Source organism: Nicotiana tomentosiformis, chromosome 10 (genome assembly GCF_000390325.3).
Source record: "Nicotiana tomentosiformis chromosome 10, ASM39032v3, whole genome shotgun sequence".
Lineage (NCBI taxonomy): Eukaryota > Viridiplantae > Streptophyta > Magnoliopsida > Solanales > Solanaceae > Nicotiana > Nicotiana tomentosiformis.
This window is the reverse complement of record NC_090821.1, coordinates 60,337,026-60,357,874: the sequence shown is the minus strand read 5'-3', so window position 1 is coordinate 60,357,874 and position 20,849 is coordinate 60,337,026. Positions and strand designations below refer to the sequence as shown.

Sequence of the window (20,849 nt, the reverse complement as noted above, 5' to 3'; positions counted from 1 at the left end):
GCATTTCCAATTTTCCCTCAAATCTGTTCTTCATCTTTCTCAGTTCTCTCTCAATCTACTCTCTCTTTCTCTCTCGTTAATGGCTATGGCTACTAACATAAATCAACCTCATTTTTGAAAGTACAAAGGGGGGGAGGGGTGAATTGTAGCCAATTAAAATCTTGGTTGACTAAGTGTTAGTTTAGTCGACTAGGTTTTGCATAGTGAATCAATTTCAGTAGGAATGAAATAAACAAACGGAAAGGTAAAGAAGGCACAATAGTTTTTATACTGGTTCAGTACCGGTGTGGTACCTACCTCCAGTTCCCTTGGGTCACAATGGTTCTCTTAGATATTTGATAAAGGATTTACAATAGTGATGGTTTTAGTATGTACACCATCAACGATATTCAGCAACAATGATCTTTGTAATGTTGACACAACTCTCTTTTGTGTTATAACTTCTCCTGTCTTTTGTGACACTTGTAGACTCAAGAATACAGTGTTTGTACTAAGAACTAAAAAGTCTTAGACAATAGTTGTGTAGTTTCTTACTTCTTCTTCTCGAAGTTGCCTGTCTTCTTATAAGAGAGATTGAATAGCCGTTGTAAATTGATATTTGATTGAGGCACATAATCTTTTAAGAGATTTGACCCAAGGGGTGCCTCCGAATCCTTCACGTGAGATGGGCTGGATTCGTTTACGTCCTTCCCTTTTCATATCCAAAATTCAGGGAGTGATGAGCGGCTTCGATTTGATTGATCAATCTTCTGATTCTAGTCTAGAACTTGAAAGTATGGCTTGACATTTCCTTAGCAGCTGCACTCGATATGTTTCCTTGTTGAGACAGCCTCGTTATCCTTTGATTAAGACTAAAGCATTTGGACTGATTTTGTTTCCTTTTTGATGGATTTGACAGGGCTTTGTCTTCCTTTGATTTAGCACTGTTCATGTGCCTTTGATCTCGATTCCATTCTGATATCGTTGCCTTTGAACTTCCCTTGAAGTAGTGCTACCTCCTGATTTCCTGCAATCAGATAGATGCCTGATCCCCCTTAGTTGTTACTTAAATTTGCACAACACTCCCCCCCCCCCCCCTGAGTTGTTGCTTTTGTTTACTCTTCAGATTCTTCTCCCACTTTGACATCAAAATAAAAGGAAAGAAAATGCAGACAAAACATGCACAATAGAGTAGATAATAGATAGATAATAAACAGACTAGTGAGGGTAGCAGAGTTTATGCCTTAAGCAGAGGCATAAAGTGATGGTTCTTATAGACCAATGCATAAATAAGTCACAAAATAGAAAAAAGCAAAAAATATTGTTTTTAACACACATGCACTGCCTTAGTTTCTCCCCAGAAAGTACTTCAGGGTATTGATCACTTTGGTGTAGAAGGAGTCATAGGAGGTTTCAACTTCTTTGGTGATTTTGTCCATCTTTTCTGTCACGGAGTTGAATGCCCTGATCCCTTGCCTCCTTGTGGCTCCCATATCCATCATGAGCTTAGCCACATCTGTACATGTTTCCTTGGTGACTTCCCTGATTTTGTCCACCTGTTCTTTCATTGCAATGAGAAGGATTTTTACCTTATCTATATTTTGCTGAATCTCCTGTAGGTTGGTAGTAGCAATCGACTGAGTCTCTGTTGGTTCAATGGGAGCTTCAACCTGTACTGGAACATTTTCAACTTTGGCACGCCTGACCCATCCGTCGTCACTTAAGGTGTAACCCATCATAGCAAATACAGTCTTATCATAGGTACTAGTAATGTGCTTAGGGTGATAAATGTGCTAAATAAACCTTTATAACTTCAAGAATATATGAGATGAGCAAACCATAGGGTTGACAAGCAGCAGAAGAGGATATATCCCTGATACGTTCAAGCATATACCGACGAATCCACACAAACCAGTCAAGTCTTTTATTGTTCACAAGACAGTAAAGAACAAAAATATCTCTAGTAGTCAAAGTACTGAGGGACCCAGTTCTAGAAAGTAAAGTGGTGGATATCTTGTGTGCTAAAACTCGGTGTTCAAACTTGAGATTTTTAGAACCGATGTCAGGGGGGTTATCCGACAGGAAAACTTTTGCCTCTTCTAAGTAAACTTCAATATCTTTTGGCCAGGAATTTTGTACAAAAACATCATACCCATGAAACTTAGCAGAAAATATTTTCTCAACTGATATGAGTCAAGAATAATTCGAGTACCTAAAACCATGGATTCCAAGTCATCTTTTTCATTAACAAACAGATTTGCATAGGACATTCTCACAGGCTCTTCATACCCAGAATTTTTAATAGTATCAAACAGATAAGAGAGACGTTGAAAGTCAAAAATAGCAATCACATCACAGTGCAAATTTTTCATAAGAGAAAGACTTACAGAGCGTCCATAAGCCAGAGATTTTGACTTATAGGACTCAAACCTTGATTTCTCACTTGGTCCATAGAAGTTTAGTTTGTCCTCTGGTCCAAAATCTGTACTTTCCACTTTCCCTTTCTTGTATGCAGGCTTTTTGGGGGTTTGCTCCATAGGCCTTTTCCTGCCTTTTTTGGCTAATAGGTAGATCCTTCGATGATTCATTGCTTTCATTGTCGGTTTTAAGAAAGTCTGAGTTGAGGAATGATTCTAGGTCTACGGTTTCTTCGGGGTTGTGGATTTTCTGAAATCGTTTGCTTTGTCTGGTGGCAGTGGAAGATGAGAGGTTTCTTTTTGCCATGGTAAGGAAATTTTGTCAGAGGAGATGAAGAATAAGAGGGAGAAAATTGTCCTTATCTAGGCATTTGGAAGGTTGAAGTGTTGCCTCGGTTAAGAAAATGCCAGGTTCAGAAAGAAGTGACATTTTTGAGGAGTTGCTTCGGCGGTACCGATGGAAGTGTAATAATTACACTCACATCAAAATTAATACACTTTAACAATTAAGCAAACTTAAGTAAGGAAGTAAAATATATTATATAGATACGAAAGATATTTTACAAAATAGGCACAATTCCAATCTTTTTACGCAGTAAATAAAATCTTTCTTCTAAAAGAGGTTTTGTAAAAATATCAGCAAGTTGAGACTCAATATTAATGAATTCTAATATAATATCACCTATTGCAACATGATCACAGATAAAGTGATGCTTAATTTCTATATGCTTTGCTTTAGAGTGATGCACATAATTTTTTGACAAACATATAGCACTAGTATTATCACAAAATATAGGAGTAGAGGTAAGAGATAAATCATAATCGAGAAGTTGATGCATGATCCAAAGAACTTGTGTACAACAACTTCCAACAGCTAAATATTCTGCTTCAGTAGTTGACAGAGCAACACAATTTTGTTTTTGCTATGCCAGGAAATAAAAGCATTTCCCAACAGTTGACAAGTGCCACTAGTGCTTTTCCTATCAATCTTATCACCTGTAAAATCTGTATCTGAAAAACCTTTTAACACAAAATTGTTAGAGTGGGCATACCATAAACCTAATTCAGATGTTCCAATAAGATATCTGATAATACGTTTGACTGCAGTAAAATGGGATTCTTTGGGAGCCGAATGAAACCTTGCACATTTACACACACTGAATATTATATCTCGTCGAATAGCAGTGAGATATAATAAAGATCCAATCATTCCTCTATACATCGTTTCATCCATACTTTTTCTATTATTATCTTTTTCAAGTGTAGTTGTTGGACTCATTGGAGTTCCAATGGACTTTGCATTCTCCATACCAAACTTCTTTATACGTTCCTTGGCGTACTTGGTTTGGATGATAAAGATTCCTTTGGTAGACTGTTTGATTTGCAGTCCAAGAAAGAATGTTAGCTCTCCCATCATGCTCATTTCAAATTCTCCTTTTATAGCGTGAGAGAATTTTTCACATAGTACAGAGTTAGGACTTCCAAAAATAATATCGTCAACATAAATATGAGTAATAAGATTATCTGAATTTGAGTGCTTAATAAATAAAGTTGTGTCGATATTACCTCGTTTGAAGCCTTGATTTAGAAGAAAAGAGCTTAATCTCTCATACCAGGCTCGGGGAGCTTGCTTGAGTCCGTATAGAGCTTTAGACAGCTTGAATTCATGATTTGGGAAGCTGTCACTTACAAAGCCAGGAGGTTGCTTCACATACACCTCTTCAGAAATGTATCCATTTAAAAAGGCACTTTTTACATCCATTATGAAGAGCTTGAATCCTTTATGAGCAACAAAAATAAATAGTATTCGAATAGATTCCAATCTTGCTACATGTGCAAAAGTTTTATCGTAGTCGATTCCCTCTTGCTGAGAGTAACCTTGAGCAACTAGTCTTGCTTGGTTATGAACCACTTGACCGGATTTATTCAACTTATTTCTAAATACCCATTTAGTTCCTACAATGGAGGCGTTTGATGGTTTTGGAACCAATTCCCACACTTTATTTTTTTCAAATTGATCAAGTTTATCTTTGATTGATTTGATCCTATAGTCATTTTTAAGGGCTTCATCCTACCTTCTTTGGCTCAAATTGTGATATTAAGGCCACATGAGAGTTTAACTTCTGAGATCTTCTGGTAGTGATACCCTCATGTGGATTTCCAATAATGAATTTGTGAGGATATCCTGGTTATCTTTTCCATTCATTTGGAATGTTTGTGATTTGCTCCTTTTCCCTAGTAGTTGACTGTTCTGCAGAAGAAGATTCCTGAATTCTAATGTGCTCCTCAGTTGACTGATTCTGCTGACTGGTCGACTCATCTTGACTATCTTTTCCTACAATAACTGACTTTGGGATAATAGAAATTTCCTCATTTTCAGGAAGTTTTTCATACCCTGAGCGAGGGTTAGTATCCACAAAAATAACATGAATTGATTCTTGAATGCATAAAGTTCTTTTATTGTAAACTATATATGCTCTACTTGAGGGAGAATATCCAAGAAATATACCTTCGTCGCTCTTTAGATCAAACTTATCCAGATTGTCCTTTCCATTATTGCGGATGAAGCATTTGCATCCAAATGGGTGGAAGTAAATAATGTTGGGGTTCTTACTATTCCATAGTTCGTATGGAGTCTTTTTGAGAATAGGTCGAATCAAACATCTGTTAATAATATGACATGCTGTGCTCACAGCTTCTGCCCAGAAGTGGTGGGGTAGAGAGTTTTCCACAATCATGGTTCTTCCCATGTCCTGCAACGTTCTATTTTTACGTTCTACCACTCTATTCTATTGAGGCGATCTTGGCGAATAGAAGTTATGAGAGATTCCTTGATCATTGCAGAAGTTTTCAAATGCCCTACTTTCAAACTCTCCTCCATGGTCATTTCTGATAGTGAAAATGTAGTATCCTTTCTTACGTTGAACCTTCTTACAGAGAACTTCAAAATTTCTTAGATCTTCATATTTATGACTTAGAAAATTAACCCAAGTGAAACAAGAGAAATCATCTACAATAACAAAAGCATATTTTCTATCACCAATGCTAGCAGTTCTAGTTGGACCAAACAAATCCATATGCAAGAGTTGAAGAGGTTTAATAGTAGAGACAATGTTTTTGATTTTGAAAGATGAACGAGTTTGCTTTCCTAATTGGCATGCATCACAAATATGGTCTTTTGAAAAAATCTAGTTTTGGAAGACCAATGAGAAGATCGTGTTTGGAAAGTTTTTGAATAGTATACATGCTAGCATGGCCAAGCTTTCTATTTCATACCCAGGGATCATCAATCATAGATGCTAGACAAATTTGTTTACCAAGATTGTCTACATTACTAATAGTATAGACATTCCTGTCTCTATTACCAGAAAGAATAACTTTACATGATTCATCTTCTATAAACCAACAATGTTTCTTAAAACGAACCTAATAGTCATTGTCATATAATTGACTGATACTGAGAAGATTGTAACCAAGTTCATCAACCAGGTATTCTTTATCTACATCACATATTGAGCTGAGAGAAACCTTTCCAACTCCAATTACATTTTCTTTTGATTTATCTCCAAAGGTAACTGTTCCTCCATCTAGTGTGGTGACTGTTTGGAATAACTGTTTGTCACCAGTCATATGTGTGGAACACGCCCTGTCAAGATACCATATTCCTTTTCTATTCTTCTTGCGGTGTTCCTGCAAAACAATATTATTTATTTTTAGGTACCCAAGCCTTCTTGGGTCCTGAACGGTTAGATTTCTGATTTTTAGCTTGACTAGAAGATTTAGGTCGCCAGACCCATCTCCTGTTATCCTTGAACCTGCAACGGTTAGAAGTGTGCCCAAGTTTTTTGCAATAGAAGCAAGAAGGATTATTGGGATTTTCAGAGCCTCTTTCTACTCTGATTCTATTCCTGCATTGGTTAGTGTTATGACCATTTTTGCCACAATAGGAGCATGCAGTAGGATTTCTAGTCCTAATCAAAGATGTATGAGGAGCAATCTGATTTGATTTGACAGAACTATGACTCGAGGATTTTCGCAATCCATTCAGTTGAAGTTGAAGTTCATTAACTTCATCTTGAAGCATATCATTCTCAATTTCACAGACTTCTAACTTCAAGGCCCAGTCTTTCTTTTCTCTTTCAATTTTTCTGAGTTTATTTAGAACTCTCTCAATATCTGCAAGAGCAATATCAACAAATTCTTGAAGTTCATAAAAATTCGGATATGTAGGAAAACGTACCTCACTAGTTCCTTCGTCTGCCATAAGACCAAGTTCACCTGAGTCTTCTTCCTCATCCGTTCCTTCGTCTACCATGAGCCCATGTTCACCTGAGTCCTTCTTGCTGTCTTATTTTATGGACATGAAACACATATTTGTAATTTCTTCATGGACATAATCCTCTTCATCACTCCAGGCTCCGAAAGACTTTTTCTTTTGAAAGTTCCTGCTGAGTTTCTTCTTCAGTTCAGGGCATTCAGCTTGAATGTGTTCATGTTTCCCACATTCATAGCACCTTCAATCATTTTTATTATTATCATTATTCATCCTTCCTTTTCTGAAGTTAGATTTACCTCTCTTGCTATTTATGTTTTTCCTCATCATGCTTGTTATAACTTGAGAGAGCATGGCTATGTTTTCATCCTGTTCTCCTCCTTCCTCTTCCTCTTCATTTTCTGGTTCAGCCACAATTGCTTTGAATGCAACTGTTTTCTTCTTTTCCTGTTGAATCTTCCTGTCCAAATGAGTTTTCTTGAAGGCAATTAGATCACCTCTAAGTTCATCATAGGCCATCTTGCCAAGATCCTGACATTCTAGAGCAATAACTTTGGGTTGCCAAATCGTGGGAAGACTTTTTAGAATTTTTCTGACATGTTCTCCATTTTTTGTTGGTCTACCAAATGATTTTAAATCTCCAAGGATTTTGCTGAATCTTAAAAATATTTCCTCTACTGATTCTCCATCCTTCATTTGAAATAATTTATAGTCCCGAATAAGGAGATTGATCCTCGTTTCTTTCACTTTGTTGGTTCCTTCATACGTGGCCTCTAATTTATCCCACATTTCCTTAGCAATTTCGCAGCTTGATATCTTTTCATATTCTTCTCCACTGATAGCATTATGCAGCAGATTTTTCGCTTTGGCATTCACTGTTATGGCGGCTGATTGTTCATCGGTGTAGTCATCTAAGTCAAGTGGATCAGTTGATACTATGACTTGACCATTTTCATCTTTCTTTGGTGGAATTGGAAGATTTCTCTTTTTTATCACGTGCCAAACCTTAATGTCATATGACATAATGTATGTTTCTATACGTACTTTCCAGTGAGAAAAGTGTTGCCCGTTGAAGTATGAAGGTCGTACCTGAGAGGTTCCTTCTTGAAATAGTGCTCCAACAACTATGTTTGATCCCATGGTCTTCTCCTCATTAGTTGTTAAGAAAAGTTTATGAGCCTTGCTCTGATACCAATTGAAAGTACCGGGGGGGGGGGGAATTGTAGCCAATTAAAATCTTGATTGACTACGTGTGAGTTTAGTCAACTGAGTTTTGCACAGTGAACCAATTTCTGTAGGAATGAAATAAACAAATGGAAAGGTAAAGAAGGCACAATAGTTTTTATACTGGTTCAGTATTGGTGTGGTACCTACCTCCAGTTCCCTTGGGTCTCAAGGGTTCTCTTAGATCTTTGATAAAAGATTACAATGGTGATGATTTAGTATGTTCACCATCAACTATATTCAGCAACAGTGATTTTTGTAATGTTGACATAACTCTCCTTTGTGTTCTAACTCTTCCTGTCGTTTGTGACACTTGTAGACTCAAGAATATAGTGTTTGTACTAAGAACTAGAAAGGCTTAAACAACGGTTTGTGTAGTTGCGTACTTCTTCTTATCGAAGTTTCCCGTCTTCTTATAAGAGATATTGAATAGCCGTTGTAAATTGATCTTTGATTGAGGCACATAATCTTTTAAGAGATTTGACCCAAGGGGTACCTCCGAATCCTGCACGTGAGATGGGCTGGATTCGTTTACATCCTTCCCTTTTCATATCCAAAATTCAAGGAGTGATTTGTGGCTTCGATTTGATTTATCAATCTTTTGATTCTAATCTAGTCCTTGAAGTATGGCTTGACATTTCCATAGCATCTGCACTTGATATGTTTCCTTGTTAAGACAACCTCGTTATCCTTTGATTGAGACTAAAACATCTGGACTGATTTTATTTCCTTTGTGATGGCTTTGACATTGCTTTGACTTCCTTTGATTCAGCGTTGTTCATGTTGCCTTTGATCTCGATTCCATTATGATATCATTGCCTTTAAACTTCCCTTGAAGTAGTGCTACTTCCTGATTTCCTTCAATCAGATAGATACGATTAGATTTGCACTATTGTCATCATTGAAACTTAGATGTAACAGTTTTTCTATTAAATCTATCAGAAGTTCCTTCTTCTCTCTACCTTCATTGTATCGCGTACCATTTTTATTTCAATCACTCTTCTTTTCACGCTAGTTTTGGTGTTTATAGCTGAGCTCAAATGCGATTCAAATCACTTCTTATTTTTGGTTATTTTCACATCCATTATACTAGTACCATTTCCGCTATGGCTGCAGGTCAACTGGTTATTATCTTATGTGATAGCAATAGTTGAAACCAAATGGGGTTATGAAACACCGAGAAGAAGTTCCTATTTAGTAAAGGGAATGCGATCGGTAGCTTTGTCGATGATGCTATCATACAGGTTTTTGATGGGAATAATGGCGATGTGTAGTTCCGTGATTTTCATCATAGTGGGAACAACGAAGGGTAATCAGTTGATCAGGATTTTGGGAGTGATAATATAGGTTTCGGAGAGTTCATTGATAGGATATGTGATGATAAATCAGTATATTGTGATTTGTGGGGATATATATATATATATATATATATATATATATATATATATATATATATATATATATATATATATATTGCAAAGATTTGAAAGGGGAAAAATTGCCCTTGGATATGAGAGACATGTTTGCGGGCAAGTATGTATCTCTGTCCTTGGATGATGAGAAGAATCATGGTATTTTGTAACTTGATTAATTTCTCTAGAAATCATATTAAATTTAGTTTATGTAATATACAGTGACGCGTAAAGAATGCTTTACTCTATACAGGTAAGTCTGTGTGATTCGTAACCTTGAAAATAAAGCATATTATGTATTACAACAATGGTAGTTTATTAAAATGTTACACTCTTTCATACAAATATTAGAAACTAGTGTCGTGTACACTGCCGAGGAACGTGCGGCACAATCCATAGATGCATCTATCCTGCTGAGGCGTTCGGCCCGCTCCACAAGAAAGGAGGACATTTTCTTATGTGCCTCCGGAAGGAGAGTATATTTATTATAAGATAAATTCGGGAGGAGAACAATTTCTTTTAACAATTAATTGATTTAAACAGAAAATCAAGCCTATGAGATTTCCATCCTTTAATATCTTTATCTAACAATTCACAATATATTCATATATATCAATTAATATTAATTAATCAAAGAATACTATTTACACAAGTAATGCATGCTTTGAATCCTAAACTACCCGGACTTTAGCATTAATAGTAGCTACGCACGGACTCTCGTCACCTCGTGCGTACGTAGCCCCCCACAATTAGCAACAATTATTTAATTTTAATCACCTATGAGGTAATTTCTCCCTCACAAGATTAGACAAGAGACTTACTTCGTCTTGCTCCAATTTAATCCACTATAAGGCCTTTTCCACGATTATCCAACTCTGTCAGACTCGAATCTAGCCAAAATAATTCGATACAATCACTAAAAATTATAGGAATCAATTCTATAAGAAAATACTATATTTTAAATAAAAATCTCGAAATTAATTAAAAATTCATCCATGGGGCCCACGTCTCGAAATCCGGCGAAAATTATAAAATTCGATGACCCATTCAATTATGAGTCAAACCATACCAGTTTCACTCAAATCTGACTCCGAATCGATACCGAAATCTCGAAAATTCGTTTCTATGAGATTTCTAAAATTTCCCAAATTTCAATCTCAAAACACTAATTAAATGATGAGAACAATGATATATTTATGTTTATAGACCAATTCCAAGTTAGAATCACTTACCCCAATGTCTTTTCCTTGAAAATCTATCAAAAATCGCCTCTGCTCAAGCTCCAATTTGTTAAAAATGGCGAATGGGATGAATGCCCTCTGTTTTTATAACTTACAGCTCTGTCCAGTTCGATCAAGGAGCTCGATCTCAGGGAGCTCGATCAGGGAAGCTCGATCATGGGAGCTCGATCTTGGGAGCTCGATCTTGGGAGCTCGATCTCACGAGCTCGATTATGGGAGCTCGATTTTTGGGAGCTCGATCTTGCGAGCTCGATCATGGGAGCTCGATCATGGGAGCTCGATCAATCATGGGAGCTCGATCTCAGCCCAGAATTTCCAGCAGAAGAGAAAAAAATTGCAGCAAATGTTTAAGTCCAATTGTTGATCCGTTAACCATCCGAAACTCACCCGAGGCCCTCGGGACCTCAACCAAATATACCAACAAGTCCTAAAATATCATACGAACTTAGTCGAATCTCTAAATCACATTAAACAACGCTAAAACCATGAATTATACCCCAATTCAAGCTTAATGAAACTAAGAGTTTTCAACTTCTACATTCGATGTCGGAACCTATCAAATCAACTCCGATTGACCTCAAATTTTACACACAAGTCATAAATGATATAACGGAGCTATGAAAATTTTTGAAACTGGATTCCGACTCCGGTATCAAAAAGTCAACTCATCGGTCAAACTTCCAAACTTAAATTCTTGTTTTTAGCCATTTCAAGCCTAATTTAACTACGGACTTCCAAATAAAATTTCGAACACGCTCCTAAGTCCAAAATCACCATACGGAGCTGTTGGAATCATCAAAATTCTATTCCGGGGTTGTTTTCTCAAAATGTTGACCGAAGTCAAACTTAACACTTTAAGGCCAACTTAAGGAACTAAGTGTTCCGGTTTCACCCCAAACACTTCCAAATCTCGAACCAACCATCCCCGCAAGTCATAAATCATTACAAGCACATACTGGAAGTTTTATTTTTAGGGAACGTGGTTTTAAAAGTTAAAATGACCGGTTGGGTCATTACACACTCTTTTTGGAAAAAGGTTTTAAAAAGAAAAAGAAAAAAAATGTTTTTCATTTAACATTGCAGAGCCTACATGAAAATATGCTCAAGAATTAATCAAAAACTAATTGATAGCACAACCAATAAAAAAAATTATACTCTCCTCATCTCATTGTGAATGTCCCATAGTTACTCGGTAAAGTTAAAGATTTAACAACATGCCTATTTGAGTTAATTATTGCAAAACGTTGAGAACAATCATTCTTCAACTCTTCCCGAGAGGTATGCAACATTTTATTCCAAAAAGCGTGGAGTAAAAATTGAATGTGCATATATATATATAAAAGCAAATTAATTCAAGAGAAAATTAATGCTCAGGGCAATTGAGAGTTGTGCCCCGTTAGTCATGGATTAACCAATAACTCTGCCTCAGCAAGTCCCATCTTACTTGGATTGGCAACATTGATGTTTACTTGAAAACATGAAATACAAATTGTATTTTAAGAAAGAACATAAAAGTATTAGCAGAGGAAATAAAATAGTAGAAAGCGGTTACCCTTATATATATTTCTGATGTATAGGTAGTATTCTCTTCATTACACATATTACAGATAAATTCTCGCAAGTTTGCTTTCGGCTCTCAGTTATATATAATCAGAATTAGAACATTAGAGCCCTAAATGACAGTGCTACGCCACGTAATTTATATGGTAGAAATAAACTACTGTTAGAAATAGACTTTTGTTAAGCTAATCTAACTTTACAGAGATGAATCATGAAGTATATAACACATTTGAAAGATGAAGGAGGTCATCTTCACTTTACGCTTTTAAAATCACTAGAAGAAGGAATCTTGTAAGGATGATAGTTCTGCATCTTCTTTACTTCCTGCATGTTGAATCCTGTTTCACATACTTCGTAAACTACGGAAAATCACCACTCCAAAGTCCAAACAACCTGTGTTCACATCCTCGAAAATAAATATGAATGGATTGCAGAAGACAAAGACTTAGAAATTGGGAACGCTTAATTTACCCTTTTCAGTTTCATTTTGAGAGTTACTGTGTGTAAACACCTTAAATAGGGGAATAGGACTTTCTGATCTTTCATTTTCCTAAACGTCTTCCTCTAAAAGATGAAACTTAATTCTATAACCGAAACGTTAGGTAAGGGATTTAAAGAAGAGGAAATTAACTAAAAGAAGGAGAAAAAAAGAAAAGAAGATGGTAAAATCTGACAATCCTCTTTGTTTCTTTCACAATTCATCATTGTCCTTGTTGGTATTTATTTTACAGTTGTAAATACACATTAAATTATGTTGTAACTTCATGAATATATTGAATTTTTTTTATTAATAAAATAAGGTAAAAGGCCAAAAAAACCAGAAATTAGATAAATACTATTGAGGCCAAAGAGAGGTGCCACCTCAGCTCTTTCATTCCCTCTTTTATATATATATATATATATATATATATATATATATATATATATATATGTAGATAGATAGACGTGGTACTTAGTATTTATTGCAGAGATGTGTGAGGCAAATGGTTCTGCTCTTTTTTCCTGTTGTATATATTGAATAAAGACTTTTAAGTTCTATAGATATTACTACCACGTCTCGTTACTTTAATGATAGAAACTCTTTCTCCCGTTAATTAACTGATACAACAACCACACTAATATAAATGGAAAACACGACATAAATGTAATATGAATGGCACTGAAAGACAACTCAAAAACAAGGAAAATTATGAAAAATAGTTACATCCATTCTTCATTTTTCTTTTCTTGATTTTCAAATGTTAGTTTTTTATTGATGAGTTAATAATGATAGAATATAAGGGTCCACCAAACTAACATTTGAAAGGTCTTGAACCTTTGAAGAGTTGAAGCATATTCCAAGTTGGAACCTTTCGATCTTAAGGTCTTGAGGTATGTAACTGGTTCCTAGTCTGGTTCTTGGCAGTAAGTTTGTTAGATCATCAAAACATAAAGTAAGATAGTTGTAACCTATCAATTTCTCCCTTTTTGATGATGACAAACTTATAATTGAAGATCCCAAAGAAAACGCACAGAACCAGAACGTGAACCAGAAAAGTCTTAAGTTTTCCCCTGAGTCTGTATTCCCCCTTAATCAGTGCTCATTAATCAATTATGCACATTATCAATTATGCACATTAAGCTTCCCCCTTTTGGCATCATAAAAAGAAGAGCAACAAGTATATAGCAAAAAGAAGTCTAGCTCGAGTTAACTCATGCCACTTGTGTGCACACAATATGACTAAAAACAGAGCATATAGACAAGGCATAGTTAGCAAAAAGGGAAAAGCTTGCATTAACATTAATTTGAATTTTTCAATAGGAGCAGAGTCAATGTTACTACCACCATCCACAGTTTTGAACAACCAAAAAAACACCACAAACATCATAAAAATAAACTGACACTGAGGGAATAGACTGATCACTAAAGACTGGACACTGAAGAGACGCTGTTTAGGGAGCATTGGAAGGAGATGGCATAGAAAGGGCTTGGAGGACTAAATCCATTTGAGCATTTGCTGAAATTTGCTCGTTGATCAGTCTCTCTTTGAGGTCCTCCACTTATTTTCTGAGCTCAACATTCTCTTTGGTTAGACGAGCAACCTCTTCTCCTTGAGAACAACTGGAACCAGGTACCTCCTGCAGCTGACTTAACTGAGTCTCAAGGATATCATTCCTTGCTTTTAATTTTCGTATCTCTGAGGTAGCACTGTTCTGAGTATTGATCAACTGAGATATGGTAGAAGTGCTTCTAACTCCTCTAATTTTATCGATACACTCATATTCTTCAAGAGTAGATTTGGAGAAAGTTTGCTTCTTTGTGCCCACTTTAGCTTGTCCCAGAGGAACCTTGAAGTGCTTAAAGATCTTGGTGAGAAGGAATCCATACGGCAGCCCATGATTACCATCTTTAAAGTCTGCCACTTTGTTCATATGCTCTATCATAATCCCAGGCAGATTGATGGTAGTGAAGTTGTCGAGTGCTTCCATGAGGAACATGTCTGCACGAGAGGTGATAGATCTTCTCTCAGCTCGAGGCATCAGTACCTTATTCACCATCTCAAACAATAGTTGATATACGGAAGAAGGGCCTTCTTCTAAACTCGTTCCCCCTGCTGAACTGCTCTGTCCTTTAATATGGCATTTTTGAAATTTTGAGAACAGGTTACATGGACATTAGACAGCCCTTCAGCAGGCACACCAAGAATGGACCCCAACAACGCAGAGTCCATCACCATATCAACACCATTCACTAAAACACAGATGTGATTATCTTCAACTTTAAAAAGGTCAGCGTAGAAACTCTGGACTTCCTCTTCATACACCATTGGGGCATCATTCGTGAACAAATGTGTCCATTGTTGGAACTAATAGATCTCAACCAGCTGTCTCATACCATCCTGCTCCAAGATATCAGGGGCAAATGTGCGGCCCATAGCACTTTTTGACTTCTTAACCTCTCTTTCCCAGCACTCCTTGGATCACTCATTCTGGCCTTCTTTGGGGAACCGGGTTCCTTATCCGTATCAGCTCTTCTCTTAGCATATTTGCAAACATTCTTTCCCTTTTCATCAGCTTTCATAGACTTTTCACCAAATTATTCCATCACCTTGGCAGTAGACTCTTCTAACAACTTATCACCACATTCTTTCACCAGACCTTTACTAACAACAACATCATCAAACTTGTTCAAACCTTCAGCAGACATAGAAGATCTCCTTTTAGGCTTGGGGAGACCATGCTTCTATGAGCGCTTTCTAGTTAAGGAACTAGGTTTCTCTTCTACTTCCTCATCCACATTCACAACTAGTACTGACTTCTCCCTCATAACTTTCCCATTTTTCACTAATTTTCTTCTCCTTGACTTATCTTGGCTGTTCTTAAGCGCAGACTCAAGAGCCTCCTTCCTTTGCAACCTTGTAGTAGGTCGCTTAGGAGTGGACTCTTGAGCAACCATTGGTCTACGCCTAGTCAAGCTAACAATAGACATATCATCAGAATCCTCTTCACTAACACCTTTTTCTTCTCTAGACATAAAGGCTCAGCATCAAAATGAGGAGAGGGCGCAGGGTCAATACTGACCTGGGGCTCTTGAGAGGACCCCTGAGTTAAATCCTCCTGGGAGGAATCAGGTTCCTCATTTGGTACCCCAATAGTATTATCCTGTGCCGATTATTCAAAAGGCACAAGCTCTCTATCCTCTTTCACAGTCTTAGACTCTTCTCCCTGAGTCCCAAAACCATCATCATCTCCTTCTATAACAACCCCTCCATGAGCTATGGACAACATGTTCTGTATTGCCTCCTTTTCTTGTACATCCATGGAAAACTTAGTTGAAAAAGGAGTGTTACCCATGGACATAAGATCAAGAGCAGTCTTTGTTGAGTCAAGCTTCTCAGAACTATCAGTTGGATCTACCTTTGACCCTTTTTTCATAGCCGAGCTTGAAAATGCCCGATTTTCTTCTATGTCAGCAGTACTCTGTTCATCCCCTTTTTTCGGCGAAGTAGGAGAAGGGCTTTGGGCTACAAATCTTTTGGGTGTTGAGATTTTGCGACTCCTATGAGAACTAGAACTCGAGTGGGTAGGAGAAGAGACAAAATATGGGGGTAACTCTGTCCTAAGGTTTTGGTTTGCAGTGGTGTGGGGTGAGGAGTCTAATATGGGTGTATCAACAGGTGAGGACTCAATGGGGATGTCATTGGAGCACTCGAGGTTGTTTGATTTTCAGCCATGTTGAGAAGAAGAGAAGGGATTTGGCAATTTGAAGAGAGGCAGAAGAATGGGGTTTTTGAAATTTGATGGGAGGAGTTGTGACAGTGATAGATGAATTTATGATGGATGAGGGGCCGGTTAAGAAATGGCATCAGTTTTGGGAGTCGGGTCGATTATTATTAACGGGTGAGACGTTTGGGTTCACAAGACGCAAGGAAAAGAAACTGACACATTGATGACATGGCACTTGTTTTAACCGTTCAAAACTATGCATGAGAGAACAGAGAAACTACTAACCTGTGTCAGGAGAACCAGGTTCCCTGACTAATCTTGCATCTGTAAGCTTTGCCCATCTTACCCGTGCGTACTGCATCAACTACCTATTTGCTCTGTAATCATCATGCATGTCTACTTGTAACGGTATAGAGATGAGTTAGACTTTGCCAGAAAACACTTTTTAGCTATTTTACCTGAACATGTCTTTCATAGCCAATCATCGAGGGGCCAAGTTCTCAGTTGGGCCTTATCAATCCCAGAGCCAGACGATTTTTTTCAAAATGTTCTCTACTCAAGGCCTTGGTAAATATGTCTGTAATCTGATCTTCTGTGCTGCAGAATTTCATGCAAATGAGCCCCTTTTCAACATTGTCTCTGAGGAAGTGACGACGCACGTCAATGTGCTTGGTTTTATTATGTTGGACTGGATTTTTTGCCATATTGAGTGCACTTGTATTGTCGCATAGGAGAGGCACACAATCTGAGAACACTCCAAAGTCTTCCAGTTGTTGCTTGATCCACAACAATTGAGCACAGCAAGAAGCAGCTACTACATATTCCGCTTCTGCAGTTGAGAGTGCCACTGAGTTTTGCTTCCTTGTACCCCATGAGATTAGGCAGGAACCCAGGAAATATGCCATTCCAGATGTGCTTTTCCTATCCACCAGATATCCTGTATAATCAATGTCAGCATACCCAATAAGATCAAAGCTGTCACCTGAGGGATAGTAGAGAACCAGGTCATGTGTTCCTTTGAGATATCTCAATATTCTTTTGGCATCCTTCAGATGAGATTTCTTTGGATTGGATTGAAACCTTGCACAAAGGCCCACGTTGAACACAATGTCTGGTCTGCTTACAGTAAGATACAAGAGTGATCCTATGATCCCTCTATACATGGTCTGATTTACAAGGGAACCAGGTTCATCCATGTCTAGACGGGTAGCTATGGCAATAGGGGTGTCGATGACTTTTGATGCTTCCATGTCAAACCTTCTCAGCAATTCCTTGATGTACTTCTGCTGACTTATCAATGTTCCCTTCTGAGATTGCTTCACTTGAAGTCCTGAACAATGAGCAGGTTCCTCCATCATTTCTTCAGAAAAAGTGTGTTGTCAATTTTTCTTCTTGTAAATCCATTTTCTAGAAGGAATTTTGAGCACCTTTCATACCAAGCCCGGGGATCCTGCTTTAGCCCGTACAATGCCATGTCCAGTGTGAACACATGCTCAGTATGCTCGTGACTCTCAAAACCAGGAGGCTGCTTGACCACATACAAACTATATAGAGACCAGGTCCCATATTAGTTTCCACAGATTATGCTTGCATAATAGAATGTAAAAGACACACGGAAATTTTACGTGGAAAATTTCCGGCTCAATGGGATTAAAAACCACAACCTACACTTGTAGGATTTCAACCTCACTATGAGAAACCTTTTAGATTATAAACTATGCAACCTAGGAATTAACTTCTTAATCCCTCACTAACTTGTAATACACCTATTACAAGCCACTTTGCAATACACCTATTACAAAGACTTCAACACATGACTAACTCTAGCCATGACACAAACACTGAAGTTTATGATTTACAAGAGTTTCCTAATCAGTGCTTCTAGACAAGCTAAGTAGGAATAACAGTGAAGAACAATTACAAAGTTACAACTCTACTAAGGACATACAAAGACTTGATGGAGGAACATGTCCGTAGTAATGTTGTTCTCTGTTCTTGAAGCACTTGAGAATTGCTTGCTGGATAATCACTGAACGTGAGGGTGCTTGAATCAATTCTCTCGGTGAACAAGTGATTTGTTTTACCTTCCTTGATGTTAATAATGCATTTGTGACATCATTAGGATGATGTAAGCAAGGTAGGTAAAAGACACTCCCCATAAAGTTGACTGTTGCACTGTTTCTGCACTATAGGGTGTGCAGGCAACAACTTTACAGCTGGGGCAGTTGACTTGTACTGTTTCCTCGGGAAACGATAGTTATTTGTTCCCTCTGTTGTTCCTCTGACTCTGAAGAGTTGAAGCATATTCCAAGCTGGAACCTTTCGATCTTAAGGTCTTGAGGATATGTAGTTGGTTCCTTGTCTGGCTCTTGGCAGTAAGTTTGTTAGATCGTCAAAACATAAAGCAAGATAGTTGTAACCTATCAAATAAATTAAAGCGCGAAATGGAAAATGAAAGAAAACAGTTCGAGATATTAGTTCTTATTAGCTTTTTCTTTCACTATTAGTATTAGATCAAGAAACTTTCAAATAAATATATTTCAACTTGGGGCATTGAATTTTTGTTTTATGTTTGACCAAAAGACCAAGTCATGATATTAATATTTGGTCACACTCCAAGGGTGTAGTGAGATGTTAATCATTCTTTCATCTTCCATCAGACGTTTCTGTTCGGACTCTAATAATGAAAAACTTTTCAATAAAAGGAATTTTACTCTCTTAATGAACTTACTCAGTCGGGTTGAGTGTCAGTTTACTTGGTGATTTTCCTGTATTTTACATGATTGAGGTTAGTTGTGTAACATCCTTTTCTCAATTTTTCTTTGTTGGAAAATTAATTCAATGTTGTAGTAGGAAACCTTAATCGTTTAAGATTTAATATTTGTTGTTTATTTAATTCTTGTCAAAATATGATTTGTAGTCAGAACTATATAAGAATAGGTTTTCCATTTCTAGTTGAAATAGGTTCCATACTACTATTATAAATAGGGGTATTGTTAACTTATTTTATGTGTGGAGACATGTGGAGGAAAATTATTGTAAAGATCTTTTAGAAATTTATAATTAAAATATAAATGGAGTCTACTTAATGTGTGTTCGAATTATTTAGACTAGTAAGTGTATACGGTCAAAACCGATAAGTCCGTCGTACTGACTGGTCGATATGATAATACTTCGATCAAAGGGTATTTGCGTAATTTCAGGACGAGGTCCGAAGTAAGGACGTCAAGCTTCGAGCTCTAAGATCGATCAATGACAAGATCGGTATCATTATCGAGCTCATATCCAAATCGAACTACGAGGCGAAGCGAAATTGTCGAAGATGCATAGACCGACCAACACCAACTCCGAATATACAGATTTCGAGTCAGAATCGAGCTCGAGTCAAGACCGGGGGCACGAGCCAATACCGAGCTCAAGTCAGTATCGAGCTCACAGAAAAGAACCGTTACAACCGCGCTAGGGGAGAGAATCCTGGCGGGAATTAGGGAAAAGCTATTTCATCATGGGTTCCCACACTATGTATTTTTTATTGTATCCAAAGTATGATCCCTCTACTATAAAGAGGATAATTGTTGTAAACATTAGGAAGATTCACACATTGTAACAAAAGACTACTTCTCATATTGAAAGATCAATCCCTTGAACTCATTTTACTTTATCTTATATAGTCCATTCATTCCTCTTTCTCACTATTTTATCTTTCGTTCTTATAGTCAAGAATATACGTATTCCTATTTCTCTGTACGATTTTTGTCAAGTTGTATCACATATCCTTAGAACTACTTACAAATTCAACTCTATCCGATTTTTCGGGTAAGCAATTTGGCGCCCACCGTGGGGCTAAGGATAACAGTGGTTGTTTGATACAAATCTGCAACCCACACCAGTTTACGCTCGTCTTTTAAGAGTGTCTTTAACTTTGGATTGGCAATGACAAACCCTCAATTAATGGCTTTATCTACCGACAACGAAGCCGGCCTTCAAGATAAACCAACAACTTGATGCCCAGGGCCGGAAGGCCGCTTATCGATGTCATTGAAGCTCGAGTCGAAGTGCCTGAAGCTGTAACCGAAGTACCGCTAGATGTCAATTCATATGTGGCCTTTGAGGGAAACCAACGTTCCGAACCTGAAAATAGCATTCATGGCGGTACTCGATCTACAACTCGAGACACCCATAATGTGGAGGAGAACGGAGTCAGCTTGCGTATGATCTTCGAAATAATGCAAGCCCAACAGCTAGCGATAGCTCAGTTGCAAAGCCAAACCTAGCTACTGAGCAAACCGGAGCCCAGTCCACCTAGAGAAATTTCCCACCAAACGGAGCCAGCCGTAGTAAGTTCAAACGAGCAAGAATTGGGGACTACTCCCGAAATTGCTAAAATACTTGAGGAGCTCACAAAGCGAATCGAAGCCAACGATAGAAAAGTAGAAACATATAATTCCAGGGCCGATCAAATCCTGGGGGCTCCACTAATGATAAAAGAGTTGGATTCCAAAAACTTTGTACAAAAGCCTTTTCCCTCGAGTGCAGC

The 20,849-nt window shown here is 37.5% G+C and overlaps 1 protein-coding gene across 1 annotated transcript; it reads right to left on the bottom strand.

Moving 5' to 3' along the window:
* Positions 1-5,185: 5,185 nt before the first annotated feature.
* Positions 5,186-7,809, bottom strand: LOC138900264 (uncharacterized). Its single transcript, XM_070186984.1, has 5 exons — positions 6,969-7,809; positions 6,190-6,743; positions 5,925-6,086; positions 5,673-5,822; positions 5,186-5,584 (listed from the first exon to the last, which is right to left on the bottom strand). The coding sequence occupies exons 1-5, from the start codon at positions 7,807-7,809 to the stop codon at positions 5,186-5,188; spliced, it is 2,106 nt and encodes a 701-aa protein (XP_070043085.1).
* Between the last annotated feature and the right edge of the window lie 13,040 nt (positions 7,810-20,849).